The sequence below is a fragment of the Taudactylus pleione genome, unplaced genomic scaffold (assembly GCF_031769625.1).
Source record: "Taudactylus pleione unplaced genomic scaffold, aTauple2 ptg003137l, whole genome shotgun sequence".
NCBI classification, from domain to species: domain Eukaryota; kingdom Metazoa; phylum Chordata; class Amphibia; order Anura; family Myobatrachidae; genus Taudactylus; species Taudactylus pleione.
This window is the reverse complement of record NW_028287496.1, coordinates 3,045,426-3,070,708: the sequence shown is the minus strand read 5'-3', so window position 1 is coordinate 3,070,708 and position 25,283 is coordinate 3,045,426. Positions and strand designations below refer to the sequence as shown.

Here is a 25,283-nt window from a genome sequence, read left to right as displayed (position 1 = left end):
CCTCCACGCCGGCATCCTTGGGCTTAGCTGTTCAGTCCCTGGGAGTGAAGGTGAGTGGTGACTAAGTAGTCTCCCCAGGGTCTGGTAGGGCTTCCGTGCATGCGTCCTGGCTCCCGGGGTGTTGGGCATGGGTGCAGACATGTTGGTCCATATCATCTGACTAGTCTCTCCCAATGGTAGTCCTGTGGTCATTCAGCTGATACTCTGATAGAATGACCAGCTACCCAGAGGTATTTAAGTCTGATTCCAGGAACAGGAAACTGCTGTTCAACTTGGCTGTTGCAGTGATTATGTTCTCCGGTGTTTTCCACAAAGTATCTACAGTGTGTTTCAGCACACACACTGACCTCCAGTGTTACTTGTAAGAGCTCCCATGCTAATTCCTAGCGTTTCACTTCAGCTCTCTCACAGAACTACAGTGTTTCTTGTAAATCCCTGTGTTGCTCAGCTCTCTAACTACGTCCCTTTGTTTCTTTGGTGTCAGCTTTCATGCTAATTACTAGTTAGCTCTTTGCTGGATCTCTAGTAATTCCCAGTACATGCTGTGTTCAAGTATTCAGCTCATATGGCAATCTCCTGTGTTCAAGTATTCAGTTCATATGCCGATCTCCTGTGTTCAAGTATTCAGTTCATACCCTGATCTCCTATGTTCAAGTATTCAGTTCATATGCTGATCTCCTGTGTTTAAGAATTCAGTCCTAGCTGATCATTTGTGTCTTAGCTATTTAGTATTCATGCTGGCCTCTAGTGCAATTTCATTCCTAGGGCTCCCAGTGCTAATTTATTCTAATATAGTTCAGGTCTTCCTGCCACTCCCAGGTACCTGTCCAGAGGGCCGCGACCTGGACATTTGGTGCAGCAAAACCCATATCCCAACTGGAGGGGTCACTGGTGAAGACCAGCAAGTGAATTAGACTCCACACCTCTGGGTTTGGCCGCAATAGGGAGACATAGTACCATCACTCACCTAGATATTCCTTAGCCTCCCTAGCCCACTGTCTTTTATCTTCTCCCGAAGAACTTCTCATATGGTTCCTGATACCAGCACCCTCCACATTTGTGATCAAAGTCACATCCTGTGTCCTCCCTTCCTGTCCTCCCTGGGGTACCCCACCCCCTACTCCAGAAGGCCCAAGATCAGGAGGTTTTGGAACAAACTTTATGACCAAACCCTTTACTTGAACCTTCACCAAGATCCCAAATCCCTGCCTGCTTCATCCCACTTCCCTCCAAATCTTGAGTTTCCACCACCACCACCTCCTTTTTTTTTCCCACCCCTTTTTGCCTATCCATCAATATTTCTTCCAGCTGAGTCCCCATAGGATCCCGTTCAAGACCCTCCACCTCCTCTCCGTTATTTCTCAACCTTTTTTCCCTTCCTTCTCCTCAACATCCCATTTTCTTCACCTTTTTAACCACTCTCTTTGCCTTCTTATCAGCCCCAGTCACCAAAACCAATTCTCCACCATTCCTTATAATTTCCCCTACATCATCTGAAGAAAAAACATCAAATGTGTAACTTAATACAACTTGTACCACTTCACCCTTCCTTTTATTCTTGTTTCCCCTCTTAACTTCCTGAAAAGGTGCTTCATCCTTCCCTCCTCTTACCAATCCTCCTCTCTTACATTCAGCCTGTTTCTCTCCCCCTCTTTCCTTCCTACCACTGGCCCCACCTTCTGTCCAATATTGTGACTGGCCCAGGTTGCATTTCACCATCCCACATTCCCTAGACACATGACCAACCTTGTTACATAATGAACATTTACATTCGCTGCTAAGTTGGAGAAAATCCCCACCCTTAAAACACGTTCTTGGTTGGCCCTGGTAGAACCACTGCATCCTGTCCCTTCCAATATATGCAGCAGATGGTATATGCACAAACCCTTTGTCCGAATGACACAGCTTCACCAGGGCCTCCTAAGTCAGACTGCAGGTTGCAGTACCTGGATAGCCAAAAAGCAATATCCTGACCCGGGATTGATTCATTTCTCACCAAAATGTTTATCTTTACTTGGTCATGCTTTGTGACCATATTAACTCTGTACATCTTGTAAGGATCATTTTAACGGCTTGCCATTATGACCAGAATACATGCAATCCTCGATAGGACAAGAAACTTAAGTCCAACTCTGTTGTTTTCGCTGGGTGTATGCAAGCGTACAAGTCCAAAGCAGTGAACCACAAGTCAAAATTAATTTTAAGCAATACTTCTTTTGTAGGCACCTCCCCCTCCCCTACCCATTTGAATTTCATATGACGCATTTCCCGATGACCCTGGCTTATTTGATACTGATGAACTCACAGACCCTCCACCCTCTCTTCTTACATCTTCCCTGATAATCCTAGATCCCTCCGCAGCTCTAGTAAAGCAGTTTTGTCCATTGCCGACATGCCCTGTGCCAACAGTTTTCCCTGCAAGTATAACCCAGCATTGATAACACACTGCACGTTCCTGGTACCTATTTCGATTACACCTTGCATGTCTCCTGAGTGTGTCCCCTGAGTCTCCCTAGTTGCAGGTTCTGTACCTGCCCTTGTAGACCCATTTGCTTTCTTTGTTTCCAAAATCTCTTTCAGCCTTAGCTGCACCAACATGATCTCCATTTCAGCCTTGAACACCACCTCATCCACACATCCGGTACCTCTGTCTCCCATCCCCACAGGTGGAACTGGTCCATAAGAGGTACTAGCAGGTACCCGGGATCCATCACCCGCCGTACCCCTGACACCTCGCACGCCGTCACTCACCTGTGGGATATCCGTCATTACGACATCACCAGATTCATCCTTCGGCAACAGGCAGGTTTCTTCCATCACCTCCACGGCTGTTCATCCCAACATAAACTTCACCAGCCACCACCATTACTGCCATGTCACCGCCAGCATCAGACATACTAGCGGCTACCACATCTGTCACCTCAGAGTCCGGCAACGTGCCTTCTTCTTTACACATGCTCTCCTCTAATCCAGTTTGTAGAAGATTGTTTTTGCACCGCCAAAACCTTTTCTCTTTTCTCCTGCCGCAACACCGCAAGCCTCTTTTTAACCCGCAATAGCTGATACTTCATCTTTCAGAGCCGGGCGCTCCCAATTGTATCAAGAATTTCTTCTCTTTTATTCGCCGCCAGTGTTAAAGACAGCTTCTTTGCTTCTTTTTTCAGCTCCTCAAATATATGAGCCACATACACATCTTCTTCCAGCTCAATATCTTCCTCACTATCAGCAAGGGACTCCATATCACTGACAGACAGCATCGGTGTCACCAAGACCCGCTCCCCCCACTTCACATAGGGCTGACGGCCACTGCTCCACCCTCTGGAGGTTTTGGGGGAGCTGCCCGCGGCCCCGATTGCCTCATTGACGCCACACTAACCACCGCACTGCTGACTTTCTTTAGCCAAGGCTTGCCAGCATCCGACATTACCCTGATCCATCCCTCCTGGGGAAGCCCCCTCTCCACTGCATGTGACAGGGGCAGTGACATGATGTGAGGAGGGGAATGGAGGCAGCAGGAAGCCACAGACTGAGATTTATATATTGGACAGAGCAGGGTCCCCAGCAGCACAGAGTATATTAAAAACAGCTAAAATTAAATTAAATTCATTCCTCCAATTTATTTATCTTTTATATATTAGGATTATTATATTGGGTACATTGTACTGTATAAAGGCATTCAGCAATAAGCAGTTGTTCCTACCTGATAGTGGTCGATATTATTCACAGTGAACAGAAAGAATTGGGTGTTAATTGATTCTGGAGACTGTGGGTACAAAGTCAGTGGTCTCTTCAGTGATGAATATGGAAAATCATTTGAGAAACATCCAAGGGGACTGCATTCAGTTTTCCCTAATCACAAAAATAAACAGATATATATGATTATACATATACTGTATTACACTACATTGTATTTACAACACGGTAAACAATTTATCATTACACGTGGTTAATAGAGTCCATGGGACGGAAGGGGTTAACACTCATGCTGCGGCGCCATTTTGAAACAGAACTATAGGCGCGAGGCATCCATTTTAAATGTCTGTTAATAGGCGCCAGGTGTGTTAAATTGTATCGTTTTTACCTGTATTGTCTGCAGCGGCAAGGACTCCCTCCAACGGCGTTAGCCCCTCCATACGCTGCACCGGGGGATGAGTCGTAAGGAGCCACTGAATGCACCATGCTGGGGACCGGGAGCCTAGCTCCAGGCACTCCATCTGCACAGTGCGGCAGCGCTGAGTGTTCACCCTCGGGGAGACCTACAGTAGTTAATGAAGCCACTGCAGCCTGGACTTGGTCTCGGGCTGCAGTGCTGTAAGCTTACCGTTGGGTACCGGTACTCCAAAGGTTCAAGAAGCCACTGCAGCCGGTAAAACTGTCCCGGATTGCAGGGCTGAGTACCCCACGCAGGGACAGAGCTAGCTGGCTCCCTGTGTTGTGACTGCAGGGCTAAATGATCAAGCACTGGGAGACCGGGGAAGCCGGCTCCCAGTGCAGTGCTGCAGTAGGGACTGTGCAGTGACCACTGGGACCCGGGAGCTGCAAGCGGGTGGTTAGGAACGCCGGCTCCCAATACCCCCATGTGCAAAGAAAGAGGGCCAGGTGGAGCACAGCCCGGGCCAGCTATCATGGTACAGGGTTGTGTGGGGTGTGACCAGTTGTTCCCTGTGCCCCAGCATTAACAGGCAGCTGGGCTGAGTGCTGCACGTAAAGGGACCAGGCTTGCTGGCTCCCTGTGCGGTACATCCTAAAGGTTTAGAGAGTGTAGCTGCATGCTGGGGGACAGGGAGAGCCAGCTCCCTGGACCCCCACCTGTCACGATCCAGTGCAAGAATTCCTCTGTGAAGGACGGTGAGCCGAGGGGTTCGGGTGACTAGGGGAGTGACTAGACTAGGTCTCCTAGTTGCAGCCAAACCCAGGTTTGGCTAGACCTGCCCAGAGGCGCGGAGTCTAACTCACTTGGTGGTTTTCTCCAGTGACCCCTCCAATTGGGATTTGGTTTTCAGCTGCACCAAGTGAGCAGGTCGCGGCCCTCTGGACAGGTACCTGGGAATGGCAGAAGACCGGAAACTATAATGAATGCAATAGCACTGGAGGTGAATGGAATGAATGAACTCTGGAAATGGAACTGAATGCTATAAACACAGGCATGGACTGGAAACAGTTCAGTATGCAGAAAAACACAGACATATACTGGGGATTGCAAAGGCAAGAGCAGAGTGGACTCAGGGAATATATGGGAATGCTGGAAATGATTGGAGCTGATTACCAGAGACAAGACACTGAGCAAAGAACACAGACATATACTGGAGATTGCACAGGCAAGAGCAGAGTGGACTCAGGGAATATATGGGAATGCTGGAAATGATTGGAGCTGATTACCAGAGACAAGACACTGAGCAAAGAACACAGACATATACTGGAGATTGCACAGACAAGAGCAGAGTGGACTCAGGGAATATATGGGAATGCTGGAAATGATTGGTAGAGACAAGACACAAAGAAGTCAGGCATACACTAGGAGAGTGCTAAATGCAAGTGCAGATTTGCACTAACAAGACACAGGGCAGATTGACACAGATATGTGCTGGGAGGTCCAGCTGTGAGCTAATTAATACCAGCAGGTAATCTGACACCTCAGTGACAAAAGGAAGCTGCAATACTAGCAGCACATATACAAGACACACAGACATAGAAAACAAAACAGTCTGGATACTGGGAGAGAACTACTCTCAGACGAAGAATAGCTTGGAAGCTAATACTGGAAACTGGAGAACTGTGAACAGGCTGAAGTAACTCTCTGAAAGAGTAGCACAGAGCAACGCTGGTATCACTGGAACAGAGAAGAAGTTGACCAGCAACTTCCTGGAGTTCTGGATTTATACCCAGGGGTAGCAGATTACTGGAGCACAGCATCAGCTGACTGAAATCATGCTACCATAGGTTAGAAGTACTGTCACATGAGAGGAACTGTCATGGCAGTGCCCATGATGGGAACTCCAATCCCCAGCACACACAGCCGACCATGGAAGCTCGCAAAAAGCACCTAAGGCAGAATACTCAGCCCCACATCCATCACTGCACCAGACTTCTGACCGCAAGGAAGTCAGGGGAAGCCGGCAAGGAGGTGAGCGAGGCCGATCCTAGGCTGAACCCTGACACCACCACTGTGGCTAGGTAATTAGGAGAGCCCCTGGACTACAAGGCTAAGGACACCCGAAGTAGATAAAGTGTATTTATAAAATATAAATGTATGTAAAAAAGTTACTGTATGTGCAGCACTGAGCCACTACAGCAGTACTGTAGTATGTGGAGGCCTAGTGCAGGGCACAGGCTCAATGTATATATATTTTATCATATATAGTATTTTTCTAATGTGATTTTATGTATTTTAAATGTATATTTTGTAAGTAAACTGCACTTACCTTGTCCTCTGAAGGTCCAGGGGGACCCAGAGCTCTAGGTGGGCTGCTGGATCCCCTAGCCCCTCTCCTAGCGGAATTGCATACCTTCCTTTGATTGACCTCCTTTGATTGAAAGTGTCATGAGAAGGTAGAGGGAAGGCTGGCTAATGCAGCCAGCTAAGTATATTCAGGGAGATCCCAAAGAGCTTCCCCTCTGTGACCAGGAAACCCTGCCCTTTGGTTCTCAACCTCTGCAGCTCAGATTCAGGCAGAGGTGGCAGGCCTGGTCTATTAGCAGATTCCTGGAGTATGTTTTGGAGGGAAACTTCCCCCAACCCTAGACGAACTGACTCCTAGGTGGCAACTAAAACACCAGGTGGGCTCAGGCACATAGGAGTGACCACTCACTACAGTCCATAGGGGGCAATGTTAAACATGCATGTGGACAACACATGCACTTAAGTTGATTGGTTGAAAACAACAGGGCGGGTATATGCCCTGTGGTAATGTGTATTAGAGTGGCATAAAAGGGCACATGAGTCTAGTTTAGTGTGTATCTTTTTGAACATCAAGGAAGAAATAACTGCTGTAACATCTTTGTATACTGACCCCCTTAAAGCTGAGGGGGAAGAGATTTTTTTAAGACTATTGAGCAATAAACATCTTTGCCTTTATAATGACTGCATCTGAGTCCTGCGACAACAGAATGCACCAAATGCTATTCTGTTCTTTGGCTGTTCTGGATTGAGCCCAGTGTCTCCAAGCTCAAGCCCTCTGCCAGCTCCCGTGCAGAACCTGGTCCATAGCGAGAGATCAGTGGGTATTAGCCGACGCCAATCAGGAGGTGTGGTCGACGCATACACAGCAGAGGTGGTTCCAGGTGCCAGTGGTTGGAGCCTGGGTGTAGCGGTTCCAAATGCCGATAGTAGGAATTTAATGGTGGCAGCTACATACCCGCCCACTGCACAGTGGGTGGATTCAGTACCAGATGGTCACTGACAGTAAGACGGAATCCTTGATACTCCAAGATCTAGTGGGGATCGAAAACCCAATCTGTGATCGACCAGCAAGTGAGGTCATCCGGTCACAATTATTAATATCCTGACCTATCTTTATCTAATGAAAGTAAATGCCATGGGCAGGGCACAGTGATGCCATGACTCAGAATGGCACTGTGATATGGCAGAATGGGTCAGTGGAACCGGGTGAAGAAAGTCCAGGGTAATGTTGGAGTTTTCTGAGCTTCCATACAGCAGTTTCTGGGGGAATCTGGTCCATCTGAGCACATTGTTGCATCCTGTGTTTCTTACCTTGTATAGCTGTGACCATGGATATGAGCATGAAGTATACAGGGATCATCTGGAAGCAGAAACATTCTATTATTATTATTACACCCTGAGGTTTGATGAGAGTTCAGCAGTATGTGTTGGCTGTCAGGAAGCTTCCACATTGCCCCTAGTGGTAGATCATGTGTTTGCATGCTCTAACATGGGCTTGTTTGCATGCTCTAATATGGACATAGATGGGAATCGGTATGTAATACCACCAGATCTAAGTCCCGATGCTGGAAGACTGCCAACAGAAGATCCCAACAGGGTAAATAATTTAACTATACCTAACCCTCTCCCACACCTAACACTAACCCTTCTTTAGGGGTGCCTAACTCTAACCTCCCCCCTAGTGCCTGACCCTAACCTCCCCTCTATGGGTGCCTAAACCTACCCCCCCCTCCCCGCATCCTAAAACTAGCCCTCCAGGGGGGGTGCCTAACCCTAACCTCCCCCCGGGGATGCCTAACCCTAGCCCCCCTTCCCCTTCCCTGACCCTATCCCTCCTGGGGAGTTACCTAATCCTAAATCCCCCCAGGTGCCCCTAAACCTAACCCTCCACCCCACAGCTGTCCACTCCCAACACCTATCATTAATCCCATGCTGGGATTTGAGAGTCAGGAAGTCGGCAGTTGACATTTCGACCGCCGGCTTCCTGACTACATACCCATAGATGTACAGTACATGGCTCTGCATATTAACTCAAAATATCTCAGTCACAATAAAAAAAAAAAATTGTAAAATGAAAAACTGACAAGAACTTTAGTAATTCCTGATGAGGTTAGTAATTCCTGAGTAAGGTCAGAGCTGTGTAAGTGTGTGTGAGGATGTGATGGTACTCCATGTTACTGATGGTCTCTCAGTCTTGTGTAATCACTGTTTGTGATGAGGTTAGTAATTCCTGAGTAAGGTCAGAGCCTGGGTAAGTGTGTGTGAGGCTGTGATGGTACTCCATGTTACTGATGGTCTCTCAGTCTTGTATAATCACTGCGTGTGATGAGGTTAGTAAATCCTGAGTAAGGTCAGAGATGTGTAAGTGTGTGTGAGGCTGTGATGGTACTCCATGTTACTGATGGTGTCTCAGTCTTGTGTAATCACTGTTTGTGATGAGGTTAGTAATTCCTGAGTAAAGTCAGAGCCTGTGTAAGTGTGTGTGAGGCTGTGATGGTACTCCATGTTACTGATGGTATCTCAGTCTTGTGTAATCACTGTGTGTGATGAGGTTAGTAATTCCTGAGTAAGGGCAGAGCCTGTGTAAGTGTATGTGAGGCTGTGATGGTACTCCATGTTACTGATGGTATCTCAGTCTTGTGTAATCACTGTGTGTGATGAGGTTAGTAATTCCTGAGTAAGGTCAGAGCCTGTGTAAGTGTGTGTGAGGCTGTGATGGTACTCCATGTTACTGATGGTATCTCAGTCTTGTGTAGTCACTGTGTGTGATGAGGTTAGTAATTCCTGAGTAAGGTCAGAGCCTGTGTAAGTGTGTGTGATGCTGTGATGGTACTCCATGTTACTGATGGTTTCTCAGTCTTGTGTAGTCACTGTGTGTGATGAGGTTAGTAATTCCTGAGTAAGGTTAGAGCCTGTGTAAGTGTGTGTGAGGCTGTGATGGTACTCCATGTTACTGATGGTGTCTCAGTCTTGTGTAGTCACTGTGTGTGATGAGGTTAGTAGTTCCTGAGTAAGGTTAGAGCCTGTGTAAGTGTGTGTGAGGCTGTGATGGTACTCCATGTTACTGATGATATCTCAGTCTTGTGTAATCACTGCGTGTGATGAGGTTAGTAAATCCTGAGTAAGGTCAGTGTGGAGTTTATATGTATCCGTCTGTTTTCTTCCGTTATTATTTACATGTTGTGTCTGTCAGTTTGATATTTTGGGATTTCTTTACGAAGCAGTGGCGGGTTGCCGATGAAAATATACAACGTCCCCCGCATTCAGTATATAGTGCACCGGGAACCAGTGGCTTACAAAAGCATCTGCTTCATAAATAAAGCCCATCATAAGGAATGAATGTACACAGCACTGAGAATACTAGAATTGGCTACTTAGCAGGAATGTAGCATCAGGTTAGTAATTGCATTTGTTAAGGACGGTGTCTGAGACGTAGTGTTACCCTATCACATGGGGTCTCAATCGTTATCTGGTTTTTATTACTTGCTACTGATACATTATCTGCCTATAGGAGATACAGCGCAAAGCACCCAACTCATGGTGACATCATTAGATAGATCTATAATCTATCTAATGCACAGATGGTGTATTGGTAGCATTACTGCCTCACAGCACTGCGGTTGTTGGTTCGATACCCACTACGGCCCTAACTGTGTGGAGTTTGTATATTCTCCCTGTGCTTGCGTGGGTTTCCTACGGGTACTCCGGTTTCCTCCCACACTCCCAAAATATACTGGTAAGTTAATTGGCTCCTAACAAAATTACCCATAGTGTGTGTGTGTGCGCATGTGGTAGGGAATATAGATTGTAAGCTCCACTGGGGCAGGGACAGATGTGAATGGCCGAATATTCTATGTAAAGCGCTGCGGAATATGTGTGCACAATATAAATAACTGGTAATAAATAAATAATAAATAGTCTTCACTTGCACTTTGAGTTTTGTTCACATTAGGTATTTTTAAGGGTATTTTACTTCCTATCCCTCACTTGCTGCATATACTTTATGTGCTGTGTTTGCTGTATGTGATTGATGTGCTTGATGTGCTGCATGTGCTTGATGTGCTGCATGTGCTTGATGTGCTGCATGTGCTTGATGTGCTGCATGTGCTTGATGTGCTGCATGTGCTTGATGTGCTGCATGTGCTTGATGTGCTGCATGTGCTTGATGTGCTGCATGTGCTTGATGTGATTGATGTGCTGCATGTGATTGATGTGCTTGATGTGCTGTGTGTGCTTTATGTGACTGATGTGCTTGATGTGCTTTATGTGCTGTGTGTGCTTTAAGTGATTGCTGTGCTTTATGTGACTGATGTGACTAATGTGCTTGATGTGATTGATGTGCTTGATTGTGTGCTTGATGTGCTTGATTGTGTGCTTTATGTGCTGTGTGTGCTGTATGTGATTGATGTGCTTTATGTGCTGTATGTGATTGATGTGCTGTGTGTGCTGTATGTGATTGATGTGCTGTGTGTGCTGTATGTGATTGATGTGCTGTATGTGATTGATGTGCTGTATGTGATTGATGTGCTGTATGTGATTGATGTGCTGTATGTGATTGATGTGCTGTATGTGATTGATGTGCTGTATGTGATTGATGTGCTGTATGTGATTGATGTGCTGTATGTGATTGATGTGCTGTATGTGATTGATGTGCTGTATGTGATTGATGTGCTGTATGTGATTGATGTGCTGTATGTGATTGATGTGCTGTATGTGATTGATGTGCTTTATGTGATTGATGTGCTTTATGTGATTGATGTGCTGTATGTGATTGATGTGCTGTATGTGATTGATGTGCTGTATGTGATTGATGTGCTGTATGTGATTGATGTGCTGTATGTGATTGATGTGCTGTATGTGATTGATGTGCTGTATGTGATTGATGTGCTGTATGTGATTGATGTGCTGTATGTGATTGATGTGCTGTATGTGATTGATGTGCTGTATGTGATTGATGTGCTGTATGTGATTGATGTGCTGTATGTGATTGATGTGCTGTATGTGATTGATGTGCTGTATGTGATTGATGTGCTGTATGTGATTGATGTGCTGTATGTGATTGATGTGCTGTATGTGCTGTGCGTGCTGTATGTGCTGTGCGTGCTGTAAGTGATTGATGTGCTGTGTGTGCTGTATGTGATTGATGTGCTTTATGTGATTGATGTGCTGTATGTGATTGATGTGACTGATGTGCTTTGTGATTGATGTGCTGTATGTGATTGATGTGCTTTATGTGCTGTGCGTGCTGTATGTGATTGATGTGCTTTATGTGCTGTGTGTGCTGTATGTGATTGATGTGCTTTATGTGCTGTGCGTGCTGTATGTGATTGATGTGCTTTATGTGCTGTGTGTGCTGTATGTGATTGATGTGCTTTATGTGCTGTGCGTGCTGTAAGTGATTGATGTGCTTTATGTGCTGTATGTGATTGATGTGCTTTATGTGATTGCTGTGCTTTATGTGACTGATGTGACTAATGTGCTTGATGTGATTGATGTGATTGATGTGCTTGATTGATGTGCTTTATGTGCTGTATGTGATTGATGTGCTTTATGTGATTGATGTGCTGTATGTGATTGATGTGACTGATGTGCTTTATGTGATTGATGTGCTTTATGTGCTGTGTGTGCTTTATGTGACTGATGTGACTGATGTGATTGATGTGCTTTATGTGATTGATGTGCTTTATGTGATTGATGTGCTGTATGTGATTGATGTGCTGTATGTGATTGATGTGCTGTATGTGCTTGATGTGCTGTATGTGCTTGATGTGCTGTATGTGATTGATGTGCTTGATGTGCTGTATGTGCTTTATGTGATTGATGTGCTGTATGTGATTGATGTGCTGTATGTGATTGATGTGCTGTGTGTGCTGTATGTGATTGATGTGCTGTGTGTGCTTTATGTGATTGCTGTGCTTTATGTGCTGTATGTGATTGCTGTGCTTTATGTGCTGTGTATGTGATTGATGTGCTTTATGTGATTGATGTGCTTTATGTGATTGATGTGCTGTATGTGCTTTATGTGATTGATGTGCTTTATGTGACTGATGTGACTGATGTGCTTGATTGATGTGACTGATGTGCTTGATTGATGTGATTGATGTGCTTTATGTGATTGATGTGCTTTATGTGATTGATGTGCTTTATGTGATTGATGTGCTTTATGTGATTGATGTGCTGTATGTGATTGATGTGCTGTATGTGATTGATGTGCTGTGTGTGCTGTATGTGATTGATGTGCTGTGTGTGCTTTATGTGATTGCTGTGCTTTATGTGCTGTATGTGATTGCTGTGCTTTATGTGCTGTGTATGTGATTGATGTGCTTTATGTGATTGTGATTGCTGTGCTTTATGTGCTGTATGTGCTTTATGTGATTGCTGTGCTTTATGTGCTGTGTGTGCTTTATGTGATTGATGTGCTTTATGTGATTGATGTGCTTTATGTGATTGATGTGCTTTATGTGATTGATGTGCTGTATGTGCTTTATGTGATTGATGTGCTTTATGTGACTGATGTGACTGATGTGCTTGATTGATGTGACTGATGTGCTTGATTGATGTGATTGATGTGCTTTATGTGATTGATGTGCTTTATGTGATTGATGTGCTTTATGTGATTGATGTGCTTTATGTGATTGATGTGCTTTATGTGATTGATGTGCTTTATGTGATTGATGTGCTTTATGTGATTGATGTGCTTTATGTGATTGATGTGCTTTATGTGATTGATGTGCTTTATGTGATTGATGTGCTTTATGTGATTGATGTGCTTTATGTGATTGATGTGCTTTATGTGCTGTATGTGATTGATGTGCTGTGTGTGCTGTATGTGATTGATGTGCTTTATGTGCTGTGTGTGCTGTATGTGCTTTATGTGATTGGTGTGCTTTATGTGCTGTATGTGATTGATGTGCTGTATGTGATTGATGTGCTTTATGTGCTGTGTGTGCTGTGTGTGATTGATGTGCTTTATGTGCTGTATGTGATTGATGTGCTGTGTGTGCTGTATGATTGATGTGCTGTATGTGATTGATGTGCTGTGCGTGCTGTATGTGATTGATGTGCTGTGCGTGCTGTATGTGATTGATGTGCTGTATGTGATTGATGTGCTTTATGTGCTGTGTGTGCTGTATGTGATTGATGTGCTTTATGTGATTGATGTGCTTTATATGATTGATGTGCTTTATATGATTGATGTGCTTTATGTGATTGATGTGCTTTGTGATGTACGTGCTTGATGTGATTGATGTGCTTTATGTGATTGATGTGCTGTATGTGATTGATGTGCTGTGTGTGCTGTATGTGTTTGATGTGCTTTATGTGCTTTATGTGCTGTGTGTGCTTTATGTGATTGCTGTGCTTTATGTGCTGTATGTGATTGATGTTATTGATGTGCTTTATGTGCTGTATGTGATTGCTGTGCTTTATGTGCTGTGTATGTGATTGATGTGCTTTATGTGATTGTGATTGCTGTGCTTTATGTGCTGTATGTGCTTTATGTGATTGCTGTGCTTTATGTGCTGTGTGTGCTTTATGTGATTGATGTGCTTTATGTGATTGATGTGCTTTATGTGATTGATGTGCTGTATGTGCTTTATGTGATTGATGTGCTTTATGTGACTGATGTGACTGATGTGCTTGATTGATGTGCTTTATGTGCTGTATGTGATTGATGTGCTTTATGTGATTGATGTGCTTTATGTGATTGATGTGCTTTATGTGATTGATGTGCTTTATGTGCTGTATGTGATTGATGTGCTGTGTGTGCTGTATGTGATTGATGTGCTTTATGTGCTGTGTGTGCTGTATGTGCTTTATGTGATTGGTGTGCTTTATGTGCTGTATGTGATTGATGTGCTGTATGTGATTGATGTGCTTTATGTGCTGTATGTGATTGATGTTATTGATGTGCTTTATGTGCTGTATGTGATTGCTGTGCTTTATGTGCTGTGTATGTGATTGATGTGCTTTATGTGATTGTGATTGCTGTGCTTTATGTGCTGTATGTGCTTTATGTGATTGCTGTGCTTTATGTGCTGTGTGTGCTTTATGTGATTGATGTGCTTTATGTGATTGATGTGCTTTATGTGATTGATGTGCTGTATGTGCTTTATGTGATTGATGTGCTTTATGTGACTGATGTGACTGATGTGCTTTATGTGATTGATGTGCTTTATGTGATTGATGTGCTTTATGTGATTGATGTGCTTTATGTGATTGATGTGATTGATGTGCTGTGTGTGCTGTATGTGATTGATGTGCTTTATGTGCTGTGTGTGCTGTATGTGCTTTATGTGATTGGTGTGCTTTATGTGCTGTATGTGATTGATGTGCTGTATGTGATTGATGTGCTTTATGTGCTGTGTGTGCTGTGTGTGATTGATGTGCTTTATGTGCTGTATGTGATTGATGTGCTGTGTGTGCTGTATGATTGATGTGCTGTGTGTGCTGTATGTGATTGATGTGCTGTGTGTGCTGTATGTGATTGATGTGCTGTATGTGATTGATGTGCTTTATGTGCTGTGTGTGCTGTATGTGATTGATGTGCTTTATGTGATTGATGTGCTGTGTGTGCTGTATGTGCTTTATGTGCTGTGTGTGCTGTATGTGATTGATGTGCTTTATGTGATTGATGTGCTTTATGTGCTGTGTGTGCTGTATGTGATTGATGTGCTGTATGTGATTGATGTGCTTTATGTGCTGTGTGTGCTTTATGTGCTGTGTGTGCTTTATGTGCTTGATGTGATTGATGTGACTGATGTGCTTGATGTGATTGATTGATGTGCTTTATGTGCTTGATGTAATTTAAGTGATTGATGTGCTTGATGTGATTTTTGATCTGTTTCCATTTTGTCATTTGTGATTTCTTTGCTTTATCTCCATAGGTACAGAATGCCTGCACTCAGTATCCCGGCGATCAGAATGCTGATGCCCACAGCCCAACAGGGTTAGGATACCGACACCTACAGGAAAGAATCCTAACCCTACCCCTAATCTCACTACTTACCATCAGGATGACAGCGATCGGGATGCTGGCGAAGGGATTCTGAGCGCTGGCATCTGACAGCCAGGATCTCAGCCACATCCCAGACCTCATCATTGCAATAGAGCTTTATATCACATACCAAGAGCTCCAAGTGTAGATTGTGACTTATGCAACAAAGGCGTTTATTTCAGCTCTTTATACTCATACGATCTTTTCTAAAAATATATCCACCCACTGTTAAATCTTAGCCTTTTGATGGAACAATATGTAATGGAATCACAGGGGCTTATGTATAAATGATTGTGGCACTGCCGTGATTATTAACAATCTGTATTGAGGTGCATATTTTAATTTTGAATGAAAATGTCCCCGGAATATGCTAAACTGAAGCCGCAGGGACAGCGGAAGCAATAACCGCTGTCCCTGCAAGTTACTTCCCTGGCATTTTGGAGGAGTCTTCCACATTTATGAAACACTTTTCCAGGGGAAGCTGACACTGCACACGCGCGCACAATGTCAGTCCCTGAGACTGGCCGGAGGCTGCAGGAGAGGGATTGGGAAGTCTCACTCCAGCAAGAACTCCTCCATAGGCCTAAAACGTTTTATACCATCTGAAGATGGTGTAAACTAACAGGGACAGATTCTAAACAGCTTTGTTTTTTTGGAATTTGATGCATAGGGATCAGACCATAGTCCACAAGTTTACATTGAGAATAATAGGGACTTAGGTCTGCAGCACTTATTAGAATTCTTAGTACATAGCAAAAATTCATAAAATTATTCAGAAACTGCAGTTTTTTTCTACTTTCCTAAAACTTCATAAATAGGTCCCATAGACCTTTGTATCACTTCCTGAAATAAGGGTCAGTTCTCTGTCCATCCAGGAGACATCAGCGGACTTTACCACACATCTATAGAATCCTTGTTATTTTCATGTTCTACATCTATTGTTCCTTTTCTCCATTAATTGGGACATTAATGTCAATTACTTATGTTTAATACTAAAGCGCATAACATTTTAAACTTCAATAAATAAAAGTTCTATTTTAAATAAAAAGGGGCAGATGTAGTAAGCTCTGGAAAGTGATAAATTGGAGAGTTATAAACTAGAGATGAGAGGGTTCAGATCTTAGAGATCCGAACCCACCAAAACTTAGGGGATCCGAGTCGGCTCGGGTTTTCCCACCTGACTCGGATCTGAAAACGAGGCAAAATGTCATAATCCCGCTGTCGGATTCTCGTGGGTTTTCGATTCAATAAAGGTCACGTGATCACCGCCATTTTTAATTCCGGCTGTGGAGAGTGAAGAGGGAGGGAGCTGGTAGCTGTGCTGTGCATTGTGACTACTACTAGGCTGTGCTGCATAATTGAGGTTGTCCTGTCCATAGGGGCTGGCTGGCTATTACTGGCTGTTGTCCTGTCCATAGGGGCTGGCTGGTTGTTATCCATAGGGGCTGGCTGGCTGGCTATTACTGGCTGTTGTCCTGTCCATAGGGGCTGGTTGGCTATTACTGGCTGTTGTCCTGTCCATAGGGGCTGGCTGGATATTACTGGCTGTTGTCCTGTCCATAGGGGCTGGCTGGCTGTAGTCCATAAGGGCTGAATGGCTGTTATCCATAGGGGCTGGCTGGCTGTTATCCTGTCCATAGGGGCTGGCTGGCTGTACTCCATAGGGGATGACTGTTATCCATAGGGGCTGGCTGGCTATTGTCCTGTCTATAGGGGCTGGCTGGCTGTAGTCCATAGGGGCTGGCTGTTCTGCTGTGTTGTCCAGGGGGTGCTCTGTCATCAGGGGTGCTCTTCTTCACCACCAGTGTGAAAATAAAAACAATGTTTTGTGTGTGGTTGGTTGTGTGCATTAGCTGTGCTGTAATTGCTTGGTGATACTGCTGTGAGACCGCAGTGAGTATGGAGGACAGTCACATGACAGGAGAGCAGGATCCACATACCAGTTTTGTAGCTGCTGCCAGCAGTCATGATGATGATGCAAGGCCGCCAACGTCATCTATGAAGGCCGATGTACCAGGGCTTAATTCGGGCCAAAAAGTCAGGCTTAAAAAAAAAAATCAACTTTTACCCTGTTAAAGAAAATAACATCTAAAGCCAAGTCAGCTTTAGAGAAATAAAAAATTGGCAATCTGCGATTCACTACACAAAGTGGAAAGGAAAGGATACATCCTTGGCCTTTATTATTTATGACTGGTGGCTCTAATGATGATTTAAGCCCCTCTGCTTCTAGGAGAGGTACAAAAAAATTTAAATTGTTAAGACGAGTAAGACACCGGAACCAACTGTGTGCTCCGAAAAATCACAAATCCCAGAGGAGAGTCCAAGTGTGTCCGCGGTTGCCATGTGTGAGCCTGACCTTTCTAATACTGTACTTGAAGAGGATCCTCCTTCCACCATTTGTGTGCCCTCTGCAAATGTGGGGATGAGAAGCACAAGTCAACATGCTGATGTGAAAATAGAGGATGCTTCTGTGGAGTTGCACGAGGATGATGAGGAGGATATTTATGTAGTTTTTAATAACAACAAGGATTATGAAGATGTTGATGATGAGGAGGATGTTGATGGCGAGGATGTTTGTGCAAAAACTGTAAATCATGCAACAGTTGTTGCCCATGGTGGGAAAAATCCCATTGTTGCCATGCCTGAGCAAAGGACCAAAAAATCCACTTCCATTGTGTGGAATTATTTCCACCCAAATCCAAACAACCTTGCCAAGCTATTTGTAACCATTGCCAGTGAGTAGAATTAAGGACCTTAACCATCTAGGAACCTCCTCCCTGTTAAGTCACTTGCAGCGCATTCATTAAATTCTAAAACTTTGGGGACAAAAAACTGAACAACAATCAGTTCAGTGTCACCTAGCTGCTCCCTTTTATCTGGATCCAAGCGCTTGCTTCTCCACCACCAACACCTGCATCATCATCAACATTGTCATTCGTTATCGGAATTAGTCCTGCATCCAATTTCATAAACATGACTAACTCCTCTCCTACCCGTGATTCCTCAAAAGGGTCCTTGAGTGCTACACATTTTGCTGCTGCTGGGGGTGGATCTTCATCCCAGAAAGGGACCAAGAAGAGTACGACTAGTAGTAATTTTAAAAACAATTGACTATTAAACAGTCCTTTGATAGAGGAAGTATGTATAACAGCTGTCACCCAGTTTCACAGCAGATCAGTGACGCCATGACGGCTGTGCTAGTATTAGATGGTGACTAATAAAAAATGAGGATGATAGTGTGAAGGAAGTGCAAAAGGAGGATGAGGGGGAAATTTGTGTCCTATCTGATGCTAATGTGGATGTTGATGATAAGGATGTGGTTTGTTTAAATCAGCCACCAGTGGCAGCAGTTCTTGCTCATGATAAAAAGAAAGCCAGAAAAGACACGTCTTGGGTGTGGAATTATTTTAATCTAAATTCTGACAACAGTTGTGAAGGTATCTGTTCTATTTGTAAAGCCAAAGTTAGCAGAGGAAGGGACATTAACCATCTAGGCATCTCCTCCCTGTTACGTCATTTGCAGCAAGTTCATGCAATTTGTTTAGCAAAATTCTAATTTGTAATTTAATAACAAGCATTCCAGTATCAGCTACCAGCAGTTTGGACCAGCACATGCAATTCTCACCACTAATTGAAGGTAGTCCTTCCAAAAAATGTTTTGTGGGGCCCAAACAAACCAAGGAGTTCAGCCACAAAAGTGTCAGTCCTAGTGGCTAAAGTACTTGGTTTGTTAAACTGTGCATGTCCTTTTTAATATCCCACATAAGAGTGTGTGGGAGGGACAATTTCATCTTGCACCTCTTTCCTTTACATTTGGCACAATTTGGGGCATTGCCGACTGACATTATTATAGTTTATTAAACTGCCATCCTGTCTGCCATTGCTGTGTGGCAATGTTTCATAGATGTCTGATATTTTTTAAAACTGCCGTGCATTTGTGCCGCTGCTCTGTCGCTTACTTTAGCCAGCCAGCTCGCTGCAGCCTTTGGCCTGTATTGGTGATAAATAGTGAAATCAATATTGGGAGCTGTGAGGTGGTTAAACATGCCTAGAAATGTCTGAAAATCATTGTTATTAAGGTTAATAATACTGTAGGAACAAAAACAGGCCCAAATGATGTGGTTTTAGCTGTTTTTATGATTTTTGGAAAAAAATCCAAATCAAAAACCAAAACACCAAGGAAAAAGATCCAAAACCAGATCCAAAGCCAAAAAACAAGGAGATACAGATCCTAAACCAAAACACGGGGGTCAGAACACATCTCTATTATAAACTACCGGCCACTCAGCTCCTAACTGTCATGTTACAGGCTGAGTTTGAAAATTGACAGTTAGGAGCTGATTGGTTGGTAGTTTTTTACTCTCCAATTTATTACTTTCCAGAGCTTAATACATCTGCCCCTATGTGACTTATAAGAGTGCCACCCCAAGAAGTAGTAAATTATAAAACACATTAATTCCAGTGAAACCGGAAAAAAGGCAAAAAGCAGAAAATCAATTTTGCTGTCTAAACAGCTGGAGAATCAGAATCTGTTTACACCATGATGTTAGACAGCAGATGTGGGGTCAGGGGCCTGGTGTACACAGTGGACAGCATGTAAAGTCTCTGAGAATAGGGACTCTCTTTAGCTACAGGGAATATTAGATACATTTCATTTTAAGTCCATAGAGGACACTAGGATTGTATTTATCACTATCCTCATTACAGCACTGTATGTCAGGTAATGAGAACCCCCCCCCCCTAGTAATTCCTGTTTGTGGGTGGTGGGTGAGATAAGCAGGACCTTTCCAAAAGTGGACCTGTCCCTTACGTCTCGGTGCTGCAGGGACTCTGATCAATTCAAACTTTTTTTCACCCATTATAGAATATAAAAAAATAAAATAGTGTTTGGTAATTGTATTATCAGTTGGGGGGGGGGGGGGGGGGGGGGTAACTAGTAGAACACACTGTAGGTGGAAATCCTCTTTAACAATAGTGGTAATTTGGGATGAAGCTAATCAAGTGGCCAGAACCCGACTAACCACAGAACACCGGAGTGCCTGCAGCATAATAGTAACGTATGCTCAGCTGTGATGTCACTGCGTTCTCCTGCTTACCTTTGTCTAGCGCTACAGTGGCGACTTCCAGAGAAAATCCCGGGGTGATGTCACAATCTGAGGGAGGAGGAGGAGAAATAAACACATGTAATACTTATGTACAGAACATTCAGACATTAACATATAATCCACATTGTATGCACATTATACACAGATGGCGGAAGCTGGTGCTATATACAGCAAATACACGTATATAACAACAATAGATACTGTGACCATGCTGTACATGCACCTACTGGCAGGATATCACATATACAGTATTCTGTGTAACATGTTACTCTCTGCATTTATCCTGTGTAACCACTGACCTGCCGACATGTTGTCCAATCACTGGGGACCTGAAGCCTCCAAGTGCTCTCTCATCACCTGTCCTCCTCTGTGATATCTAATATGGGGCTTATACTGCTTTTCTCAGTCACATGGATAGAATACAAGTCACTGCCAGGACCACACAGGCCTCAGCGCTCAGTCACACTCATGGGCTGGAAAATGCCTTTTAGTGAGGAGATATGAACATGCTCTTATTATTGCATCTTCTGTACAGGTATCACTGGTTGATGGGAAGTGGTATATTATATCGACATGGTTATGTTGACCTACAGCATGTCGATATTGACCAAGTTGCCATTCACCATGTTGACAACGATGAAATGTTGCCATGATTAAACTGTCAACAAGATGTCCCTGGTGGTCTAGAGGTGACTGACCTGTTCCGATGGCTCCAGCGATGTCCTCTGGGTCCAGCATCGGTGTCCTGATGATTTCAGTTGGATCCTGCGCGGCTCCTGGTATTATTGCTAATCCTAATCCTCCCGTAGCCTAACCCGCTACTGCCATGCAGAATGTCGGCATCTCACATGTCGGCATTTTAAATATCTCAACATTCTGCAGGTGTCCACATGTTCCGTGTTGACATTTTATCACTGTCAACATAATAACTGTTGGGATTGTGGTGTTGACATTATAAATGCTGACACTATGACCACATCCCTTTTGTTGATGCATTAGTTATGGGTTACACCATGTGGTATAATAGGAAATGCCGTATTTTTTTTAAACATATTTTTATTCATATTTCCCAATTAATACAAAACAAAAACACAATCATCAGGAAATGATCACAATTGACTGTTACAATCCATCAAACAGAGGCAATATTACAAAATTCTCTTTTAAGCAATATCTGTTATAGTAATTTACTATTGTGTAAATAGAAGTATATAAAGGAGCCCAAGGTCCGGTTTAAGTCGTAGCAATTGACTTGTTATTGTCATAAGATGAATCCTATACTTTATACTTAGAGCTTTGCAATAGACATATTGAAAGAAGTAAATTACGTAATCTAATATACAGGGGTTACATTATATAGCATTATCAAAAAAATCTACATAAGGACCCCAGAAATGTCCCTATAGTCACAATTTGTACATGATTTCCCTGGTTTCTTGTTATTAGGTCAGCCACTGAGATGTTTCAATCTCTCTTCTTCTCTATTAGCTATTGTCCTTCCGTTCTCTCTCCTTCCATCTAATTAAGGAAAAACATTCCCTAATTCTGGTCTGTATAGGTGTAGATAGGGTTTGAATATATCCCCCCCATATTTCAAAAAACTTTCTGGAGCTTTTTTCCTTCTGGATGATTGCCTCTACCCACTCCATCCGGGAAACAGAGAAAGCAATATTACCGAAATTATCTCAGATACAAAAAGAACTGCTTAATACAGAGATTACTCAGGAGGAAATTCAGCGTGAATTATCCTCTTTAAAACTCCTGGACCAGATGGTCTATCATCAGAGTATTTTAAGTTACTCCAGCAGGAAATGACTCCCACCTTAGTGGACCTTTTTCAGTATATACATAAAAATAATCCCAAATATCCAACATTTAATGCAGCACTTGCAACACTGATATTGATAACTAGAAAAGACCCTCAGTTGTAAGCATCCTATCGACCAATATCACTGTTGAATTTAGATTGTAAGCTCATGGCCAAAATTATGGCAAGTAGACTACAAGCAATGTGTACTGAGATATTGACTGACCACCAGTTGGGATTTGTCTCGGGAAGACACGCGGCGAAAGGAATAAGTACAGGCATTGCGGCTATAGCACAGGCACAAAAGGGGGGTTTCGAGCCCGGCATTTTATTGAGCCTAGACGCAAAGAAGGCATTTGAGCATTGTCATTCTTGTACGAAGTGTTGAAGATTAGAGAATTTGGGGAGCAATTCATAAATTTTATACACTTCTTGTATGAATCACCATATACATCCCTGCTTATAAATGGTAATAGGAGTAAAAAGGTATTTATGAGTAGAGGATCACGCCAGGGTTGTCCACTCTCCCCCCTATTGTTTAATCTAGTACTAGATCCTATGCTAAGATACTTACAGAACTGGTCAGTCCTTGAGGGGCATTGCCACTGAATTTAAGGAGGTGAAAATGACCGCTTTGCAGATGACCTATTGCTGTATATAACTAATCCAAGAGATTCTCTGAAACCACTAATGCAGAAATTACTGGAATTCGGTAAGGTATCTGGTTTCACAATAAACTTAGAGAAATCAGTAGCTGTGTGTCTGAAACTAGGCTGTGGAAAACCAGCATGGGTGAGAGACTTACCGATAAGATGGTCTTCGAACTCTATCACATACTTAGGGGTAAAACTTCCGAAATATTTAAATTCCCTATATAATATAAATATAAAACCAGCTATTATGGCATGTGACAAAGAAATGAGAGGATGGAAAAATCTCCCTCTTTCCCTGTTGGGGTGTATCAATCTTATCAAAATGGTTTCTTTCCCTCGTCTATTGTATCCAATACAGTCATTACCGGTGTTATTAAAAAGTGACATGGACAAGATAAATAGTCTATTTGGAAGATTCATCTGGGAAGGGAAAAAAGCAAGGATTAGTATATCCAAGCTACAACAACCTGTAAATAGAGGAGGAAAGCACTTACCAAACTTAGGGGGGTCATTCAGACCCGCTCGCGAGCGCTAATCGCTCGTAAGCGGGTCGATGATGGCCCAGTGCGATGGGCAAATCGTTGCTCCGGGTCTCCTACCAAAGGGGGCGTGCTGTCGATGTTCAGTGACAGCAGGCCCCCTTTGGTGGGCATGCCGGGGGCGTGGCTGCCCAGATTGAGGCACTCCCATGGGAATGCCTATCGTCTGGAGCCGGCCCCACTGACATCACAAGTGATGCCAGTGGGAGTGCTTTCGGCTCTGTTTGAGCCGAAAGTGCTCCAGGGCTTGAGGCAATGAGACCCTATGACTAGGGTCTCATCGCAAACCCGATGGTCATGATGGTCTTGACCATCGCGACCATCTTCCTGGCTGCTCGCTATAGCTGTGGGTGGTCACCCACAGCTATACGATTGGCCAGGAGGCTGCTCTAAAAATCAAGAAGGACGGCCCCGATTCAGAGAGAGCGCTCTGTCAGAGCATCCGGCTCTGAATGAGGGCCTTAGAGTGGTATAGTTTCTCAGCACAATTACGTTATATCAAAGATTGTCTCCTGGATAAAGATAGATATGCTCATACTTCATTGGAAGCTTTACTTACCCCACATATGGGACTGGTAGCGTTTCTACATGTTAAAGAGGATGAGATAGATCCGAAAGCACGTAATAATCCATTATTACTGTCTGCTAGGAAAGCAAGGCAGGTGTTACGCAATAGATTGTATCTTCAATCTAATATATCTATACATTTGCCACTCATAGGGAATTTAAATTTCCAAGAGGGGAAAGCGTTATATCCTTTTAATATGTGGAAAAGGGAGGGTTTGGTGAGGGTGGGACAATTGATAGACACGCAGAATGAAAAAAAAAAAATAAAACAAAAAAATAAAAACTTACAGGCATATAAGAGATGAATTCCAAGGAATTATCGCTCAGAACCTCCCATTTACACAAGCACAACATTACGCATGGAGTGTAATCCAAACGTTGGGAGAGGGAGATTGGAATAATAGGTTGGATAAACTCCTACTACAGAAGGGTCCAGAACGAAAGGCCATAACATGGTATTACTCATTTGTAAGAGACATAGTAGAGACCAACAGGTATTGGCAGATGGAAGGAGAGGTTTCCAGCTATGTCGGTAGAAGTCTTATATAATGCACTTAATAAGGTGTCCAAACTATTACAGATACCGACATATTCGGAGATGTTCCTTAAAATCTACCATAGAGCATATTTAACCCCACTGAGACGTAGGGAGATGGGAATATCAAATTCATGCAGCTGTATAAAATGCAGGTTGGGAGCTGACTTAGCACATTGGCCCTCATTCAGAGGCACTAATGGGAGCGCTCATTCTGAATGTGGTCGGCCGCTTCTCTTTTGAAGTGCGGCCTCCTGGTCCCTAGCTAACCTGTGGGTTACCACCTACAGCTTTAGCGACTGACCAGGTTGATGGTCGCGATGGTCAAGACCATCGTGACCATCAGGGCTTGAGACGAGACCCTAAGGTTGGGTCTCGGCAACCGCAAGCCCCAGGGAGCTTCCTGCTCTGATCGAGCAGGAAGCTCCCCACTGACATCACTGCTGATGTCAGTGCGGCTGCCTACAAAATGGCAGGCGTTCCGTCGGGAACGCCTCTGTTTGTGTAGCCACCCCCCGCCCCGCCTACAATTTCTCTCTCGTTCCGGGGCTTGCGCACGCGCAGTGCAGCCGCTGTGCGTGCGCATGGCCTAAACATTGACCCGCTTGCGAGTGGGTCTGAAATAGGTCCATTGTCTCTGGGAATGTGTGAGCATCAGGAGGTTTTGGAGAAGAGTAGAAAG

The 25,283-nt window shown here is 43.9% G+C and overlaps 1 protein-coding gene across 3 annotated transcripts in view; it reads right to left on the bottom strand.

Moving 5' to 3' along the window:
* The window catches only part of LOC148430836 (pancreatic lipase-related protein 2-like), a 167,456-nt gene that overhangs the window by 110,080 nt on the left and 32,093 nt on the right, over positions 1 to 25,283 (bottom strand). For all 3 annotated transcript variants that reach the window (XM_088466440.1, XM_088466439.1, XM_088466441.1), the window contains 3 exons: positions 20,492 to 20,548; positions 7,712 to 7,760; positions 3,701 to 3,849 (listed from right to left, as the gene is read on the bottom strand). In XM_088466440.1, the coding sequence (XP_088322566.1) occupies positions 3,701 to 3,849; positions 7,712 to 7,760 (198 nt within the window). In that variant the 5' untranslated portion in view covers positions 20,492 to 20,548. The remainder of the gene's footprint in view (positions 1 to 3,700; positions 3,850 to 7,711; positions 7,761 to 20,491; positions 20,549 to 25,283) is intronic.